This window comes from Corylus avellana, chromosome ca7 (genome assembly GCF_901000735.1).
Source record: "Corylus avellana chromosome ca7, CavTom2PMs-1.0".
NCBI lineage: Eukaryota > Viridiplantae > Streptophyta > Magnoliopsida > Fagales > Betulaceae > Corylus > Corylus avellana.
In genome coordinates this window covers 16,731,250-16,738,864 of record NC_081547.1, presented here as the reverse complement: position 1 = coordinate 16,738,864, position 7,615 = coordinate 16,731,250, and the positions used below count along the sequence as shown (strand labels likewise).

Genomic DNA, 7,615 nt, shown 5'->3' with positions numbered 1-7,615 from the left:
GGGAGATTGAGAGAGGAGAGAGAGAGTGGGGAATTTCAAAATAAGAAGAGGAAAAAAGTTGGGGAAATAAGAAGGGCCAGGCGGGAGAGAAAACCAAAAAAAAAAGTAATGGAGGTGTGGGCGATGCCCGCTGGCCTTCCCAAGGCCACGCCTGACGTGCCAAGCTTGACACGTTAGGATTTATATATATATTATAATATATAATATATTATAAGTTATACTTATATCCTATAAATATAATATCCTATATATATAATTTATAAGTTCCAAATTCCAAATTCCAATGGAAACTAAGCACAACCTTCCAAATTCCAACCTTTGTTGCAAATTCCAATAAAACCCACGAAGCAAAACACAAATCATACATCTGATTCCCAACAACCAATCAACAGCCAAATGCAATGTAAAGCCACAACCCAAAACGCTCAACACCTCCCAAAGAAACCCAAGAATCCCAGAAATAAAAATTTCACGATGTCTACGAGAGAAACCCAACAAATCCCAGAAAACAAATGGCTCCTAATACAAGAAAACAGATGAAAATAAAACTGCTGACGTGTCACTTTGACACGTCAGCAGTTTCTGACATGTCTGTTTGACACGTCAGAAAATTCTGACGTCTCAAAAAGACACGTCAGAAAATTCTGACGTGTTAGTCAGACACGTCAGAAACTTCTGACGAGTCGAACATTGACACGTCAGAAATTTTTAAATTTTAATTTTATTTAAATAAATTGTTTAAAAATTAAATTTGATTAAATTTTACTGACGTGTCAAAAGTTGACACGTCAGTAAATCCTGACGTGTTACTTTTGACATGTCAGTAAAATATTTGTTGGCGTGCCAGTTTTAGCACGTCAGCATTTACTGATGTGGCAAAAAACAGACACTGTTTGTCACGTCAGAAAATGACCTGTTTTTTGTAGTGAAAGAGAGCTTTAAAGAGAGAAGATCTAGATTTAGATGTAGATCTTCCCTTCTCCCCTTTCTCTGGCAGCAATGCTCGATGTCTTCTCTGGTCTTCGTTTCTGGTGAGTGTATTTTTAGATCTAAGTTGTAGATCTAGATCTAAATCCAGATCTAGTTTTATCTTTTTAAAAATTGATTGTCTTCATCAGCCTTGGTGTGTCTTCCTGAGAATGTTTACGATGCCGTGCTCCTTCGCTGCTGCTTGTGAAGTTTTTTAGTTTTTTTATTATTATTATTTAGTTTTTTTTTTTTTTGTTATTGTTTTTTAGCTACTAATGTCCTAGATCTAGTCTGCTCGAAGTAGATCTATTACTTAAATATATTTGCACATGGGTTAGCGATAGTTTTTTTCTTTTAATAAGGCATCCTGGCCTATTGGCTTGTGGATGTGAGTTAGTCCCCTGGCCTTGGGTTGTGGGGGTTTAGTTATGGGCTACACCTATGTATTAGTTGAAATCTGCCTGGAGCAGATCTGATCTAGTATTGAAAGATTTGACATTCGACATAGGTTAGCAGGTTGGTGAAGTCGCATCTTGGCTTTGGTTAAGATTTGACAGAGTTTTATGTTGCTCTGTGTTGTATAAACTTCATGCTTAATTTTGACTTTCATCTTTTAATGAGATCAGTATCATTATCTTCAAAAAAAAAATTATTATTGAGAAAGACCCAGTTTATCTCACGTACTATGGAGGATAGTTAGTATGTTGAATTTATTTGCTCCACCTATTTTAAAGAAAGTCATGTTATACATCATTCTCCTAACAATTTTTTAATCGTTCCTTTTACCAATTCAACCATGGATTCACATGTCCATTGTACCGATATGATGAAAGATTGTCGACTAGTTTTTTTTTTTTTTTTTTTTGGAAAAAAAAATAAACAAAAGAAGAAAACAAACTAATTATGAACAGAAAAATGTGGGAAAAGAAGAAAAAGTGGAGGTGAAAATAGAAAACAGACCAGCTATCTAAGAAGACCTTGTCGTGAATCAAGGCCATGAAAGGTCCCAAAGAGACACCATCTTCGTTGCAGACGAAGTGTTTAGACACATCAAAAATACTATAAAGCCTTTGCAAAGATCCAGAGTCATCAGCAGCCACAGAGCAACCAAACAGAGAGTGGGTGGCCAGCATCCTCAGAATACGGTCCAACCTCGTGGGTGCCTCGGGGTTCTTGGTTGGCATCTGTTGAACAATCTGTGTAGGGGAGAGCTTGGCTCCCGGACCCGCTTTTGCTAGAATTTCAAAAACGCCAAGCTCCACGGCCGATCGCAAGGTCATGGGCACCACAAGGGAGCCCGCCACCTGCAGTGCATACACGAAGCTCTCTTCTTCATTCTCATTAATTTTTGGGGTCGATTTCTTTAGAGAGGTAGCCATTATAGGAACTTGGAGTGATGATGGAAGCTAGTCTGCTCTATATATATTTGTTTAGATATTTGCAAGTTTAATCAAATATTTATCAATTTATAAGCCGTACGTATGAAGGTGGTTCTAATTCGGCCACGCAATGAGCATTAGACCCGTTGATTTTTTCTAATGCAATATCAGTGATATGATTTAAAAAAAAAAAAAAAAAATTAAACCATATAACAATTTATTTCTGTAATAAGACAAAATAAAATCTGTAGATTCAAATAATTCTTCTCGATTTGACACAAGTTCTATTCCTTTGTTGTACGTCTTCTTTTCAACCTTAACTTAGCCGACAAAGCTTAATTATTGTTCCATTATATATTTGCTTTCATTTTACGTAAATTTAATTCATTATCTCTAATTTGATTTTCTTTTTCTATTAATAAATCTCTTAATTTTGTATCAATATTTTTTCATTAAATGGATCATAAATTTTTATAAAAATAGAAGTTTAATGCCCATGGACAATGGTGAGCTTGAAAATCTTTAGCATCCACCACTCTTTAAGTTTGAGTTTGACATGGGTCCACTAATCTTGTCTTTTATATATATATATAAGATAAGATTATGTAGTTGTAAAATAAAACTACATAATATGTACTGTTAAAAAATTAATGATGACTTCGTATTTTAACTTTGTTTATACGGTTAACGTCTAGTTCTAAAAACATCATGCGCACTTCCAAAAAAAAAAACAAAAAAAATCCAACAACTCAAAGTTATACATTTAAACAAAGGTTCTATATAGCTCGGTACTTGCTGATGTGCACGTTATAGTATGTATTTTATTTGTTTAATTCATACTTTGTTAGGATTAGTTTATATTTTATTTAATCTTGTTATGTGCTTTTTATGTTTTGCAGGTACCCAAGAGTTTGGCAAATAAAGAAGAAAAATTGGTGAAATTAGATCCTACAACTCTGCCATAAAATTTATTGTACTGTTTTGACTATAACTTCTTGCTCAAAATTCGGATTAAGGCAATGCCTAATGCGTTGGAAAGATTACTCAAAGAAGAACAATTTGTTATTTCACATTGAATACCAAATTTTGACGTATTGAAAGCCAAAATTGAGTGTGAAACAGAGCTAAAAAATAAATTCAAGATTTGATAATAAAATTGGATCATAAATCACTTTATACATTTCTCACGTGGGAACAAAGCCCATGACATGCTGAACCACTTATACGGCTGAGTTGCTAATGTGTGAAAGCCGAATTGAATTTGGCAAAGAATTCAACCAGCCCATGTAATATTTAGTCGTAAACACAACTTCCATTTGAAAAACTAAAGGAATCCTTCAGAAAACTGCATACTGATATTACAATGCCATCAAAAGCTGCATTGGTTGCCTTATCTCAGTAATTAGGCAAAAGAGCTACTAGAGTGTGTAAGCTCCTACAAAAGGTATATTCCCTACACCACCTTACTACTATATGGATGTCATCATATATGGATGTCATCATATGATACCATTCTTGTTGAGCTCCATAATAAACGTATTATAGACATGACAATTGAAACCAATGCTCTTAAATCCAGCTGCATATATCAATCCAAATAATTCATGTTGTTGCCGCTCCCTTCCTCCCTGTTTTTGAATCATCATATGCATATCAAGTAGTGATTTAACCTTTGCCTTGAAAAATTGGAAGAACTTGCACCATAGCAAGAACCTTTCCATCATATGGAAGAGCGCTGTAGCAGTTCTTCAATATCTTCAAGCAGTCATCGTCGCCCCAATTATTGAGTATCCATTATCAAAGATAAATAATCTCATGGTTAGTATTTGAATTCTGAAAAATAGATTTATCACCTTTCTTAAGCACAGAGTATTATTGACAAAGCATATAATGCTGAGAAGCATTAAAAGAATGTTAAAAATCAAAGGCAAATTATACTTTACCACCCTAGAGTATCAACTTTGTGACAACGTCTCCACGGAACTTTCAATCTGCGCACCCTCTAAACTAGGCTCAAATGTTACAAAAATGAGAAAGATGAATAAGTATACCCCTTTATCACACATTCCCCCATTCTAGCAAACCAAATAGCATCATGTCAAAACAACAAATCCCATGAATGCCACCCTTGAGATAAACAGGCAGAGTTATTTTTTTCTTTAGTATAAACATCATGTACGTAGAAAAATAAAAAAGACTAAATGGCTTGCAAAAATTAACCAAGTTTCTTATATCTCATCCGTATCGTCCTAAGCTTCAAATGTGGGTAACAAAAAGAAGTGACGTAGTTATTAGTCATTCTTCAAGCTCGAGGATAGGAGAAAACATCCTAGGGACATTGTATTTGGGAGGCATTTTGGTTCCTGGCAATCGCATGGTAGCCCTACTAACAATAAATAATCTTGCCAAAGTATCCTGGTAAACCAATAAGAGATGCAAACACCAATTTTATAACAATGCCTTCCAATTTGTTAACGAGGATTTCAATCATTTTTTTTTCATTTCCAGTATTTAAGATCCAATTTGGATGGTGATAGACAAAGTGAAACAATTTTCTCAAATTATGGGGCTAATCACCAATAATGAAAAGCATAATTTCAACAAAGTTTGCAGAAATTGTTGATAGCGCTTAAAAGACACAGGACATTATTATTGCATTGTTGCAGTAATGCCATTACAACATCAATCAGGTGGGCAGTCAAACAATCATTTTCCATGCTACAAATTTATTTGCTAAATGTTTCTAAGCGAAAGAGAAAAATGAGCCTCAAGTCAACAATAAAAGTAAGGAACAATGCCAGAAAGATACAAAATTGAAAATTCACCTTCAAAATTATTGCATCTCCTTTTGGAACACTTTCGAACATATCTCCAGCTAGCTACATGTTTTACACCTGCATGATAAATTAACACCCCCTTTAATCTATAGATTCTGTCAAACAATCGCGAACAGCTGTCTAGACTCTCAAAAGTACAACCATTCATTAGCAATTCATGTATGGTAAAATTTGGTTAACTGGATCTAGCTAATCAATCTCCATAGTATTAGTCTCCAAAAGATTTTAGCCATCTCTCTAATAACTTAGAAACATTTTATTTTTTTTGTGGCATGACATGGTATATGGGAATTGATAATATGAAAGTTACAGAGACCATCTACTTTAAACTTAGAAAAGTTTTTTTTGTGGCATCTCTCCTTCCCTCTCACTCTCTCCTATCTACTTCAACATAAAAACATTGTTTGTTGCATGGAAATTAACATTATGAAGGTTGAAGAGATCATCTACTTTAACTTAGAAACAGTTTTTTTTTTTTTTTTGGCATCATACATGGGCCTTGAGAATATGAAGGTTGCAGATATCAGAACAATAGAGATGTGGCAAACTGCACTTAAAACAACTGAAGTGGGAAAACATCGGATTCATTGCATATCCAACGATTTTTTGATCATTTTAATCCCAAAATCTGATAAGGAAATTTAACGAATTAAGAAATTACCATTGGGAGAAACAACACAATATCTTAAACAATATTATTTTTAAAAAACGTACTTGATGAACAGACAACATACCAGGATAAGGTGGGGTATGTTGTATAACATGAGGCATGTCGAAATTAATGCCCTTAATTTTGGGGTATTTTGAAATGATTAAGCTAAGGGCCACTCCTATTCCACCACCAACGTCAACGATCTGCTTGAGGTTCTCAAAACCATCATAGGACTCGAGCATCTTCTTAACAAGTAAGGTAGTGTGGTTGAACATGGCTGTGTTGAAAACTTGACTGAACCTAGGGTCCCTGCTAGCGTATTCATAGCCGTGCATTCCATGGACCCTGTTAAATGGAACTCCGCCTTCAAGAACTGCATCCTTCACTTGAGACCTAACATTCAATTTAGAGAATAATATCATAATAATATTAGAGTAAAATCAAGGAAAATTAAAAAATGTTTGGTTTATTGACAAAGTCCTCTGAAGATGATGATTTCGTTCGTGGGTTTTCCCTTAATTGAGGCAAATGTATTGTGAATTCAAGTAATTCTTCTTGGAAACTTCCTCGAATTTTTCATTACAGTATAAAGGAACGAAATAGAATGCAGGAATCATTAAAAAGAAAAGAAACGAAAGAGGAATAAAATGTTGGAAATAATTTTGGATGGTGCACAAATTCTCATTGATATAAAATAATTACAGTATGAAATTAATATTCTAATAAATAAAATAAAAGAGATGAAAAGTAGAGTATAGAAAGATCTCACAATATGCTATAGAATCACGCAAGAGCGTTGTTCTTAAAGGTTAATTCGTGCCTCCCGGTGTATATAACTCAATGCAATCGAATCTCTTAACACGCAGCCTCCCAGGATTAGACTATAGTGTCTATCTTCGTTAAGGACGCACTTCCAATAATGAAGACTAGTAAAGCAACCCTTTAATCTTCTTGATAAACAAAATCACATAGAGAAAATACAAGAAATAAAAGACAATAGGTGGACATTGCCCCTAATTATTTGCTTCTATAATGCGTATATAACTAAGTAAAAAAAAAATCTTTTTGATAAAGAGTATATCATATAGTGCTCTTTGGTGGCTTTATAAAAAGAATTAGTGGGCTATTGATTCATGCTATTAAATTGCATGAATATATGTAACTGTCATGAAAAGTTTAATACCAACGGTCATACATATATAATCTTGAAGATATATAGACCAAACGGTCAAATAATTAAATGCCATAAAATCTTGTTAATGGACAAATCCCTATAGACCTTGGTCAATACCAGTTTTTCCAAGCAAGGGTCAAAAAGGTAGAAAACTAAATTAAAGATGTTTCAGTTTTCTTTTCTTTTTTTCTCCATAAAAACTGGTTTGATACTCAACGGTAAAAAATTGGTTTAAGACCCAATGGTAATAAGAAAAAATATTAAAGTAATAATAAATCATAATTGAATAATAAAAGATTGTTTGTAACATCATAACAGTCCCCCACATGTTACAAACAATTGAATAGGAGGAGATTGAAAGCATGCATGGATGTGGTACTCGAAGTTTTAACCGCACTTAGGATAAATAAGTAGGAACTTAATGAATTGTGGTATAGTTAAACTCTTTTAACCAAATCCACAAGTTAAACAAACTTATCATCCACATAACTTTCTCCGAAAACAAAAAATTAAATCAAATCAAATAAACAAAAAGTCAAATCAAATCAAATAAAGAAAATTGGGTTGTTCTATAGCGGGTTGGCACCTTATACAGGCCATGCGC

The 7,615-nt window shown here is 33.9% G+C and overlaps 2 protein-coding genes across 2 annotated transcripts in view; both read right to left on the bottom strand.

Moving 5' to 3' along the window:
• LOC132187935 (cathecol O-methyltransferase 1-like) overlaps positions 1 to 2,348 on the bottom strand; it is a 5,194-nt gene extending 2,846 nt beyond the window's left edge. The window contains exon 1 of the mRNA XM_059602355.1: positions 1,930 to 2,348. Coding sequence (XP_059458338.1) covers positions 1,930 to 2,348 — 419 coding nt within the window. The remainder of the gene's footprint in view (positions 1 to 1,929) is intronic.
• A 2,295-nt stretch (positions 2,349 to 4,643) lies between these two features.
• LOC132187934 (cathecol O-methyltransferase 1-like) overlaps positions 4,644 to 7,615 on the bottom strand; it is a 7,626-nt gene continuing 4,654 nt past the window's right edge. The window contains exons 2-3 of the mRNA XM_059602354.1: positions 5,900 to 6,230; positions 4,644 to 4,763 (exon numbers count right to left, since the gene is read on the bottom strand). Of these exons, the coding sequence (XP_059458337.1) occupies positions 4,644 to 4,763; positions 5,900 to 6,230 (451 nt within the window). The remainder of the gene's footprint in view (positions 4,764 to 5,899; positions 6,231 to 7,615) is intronic.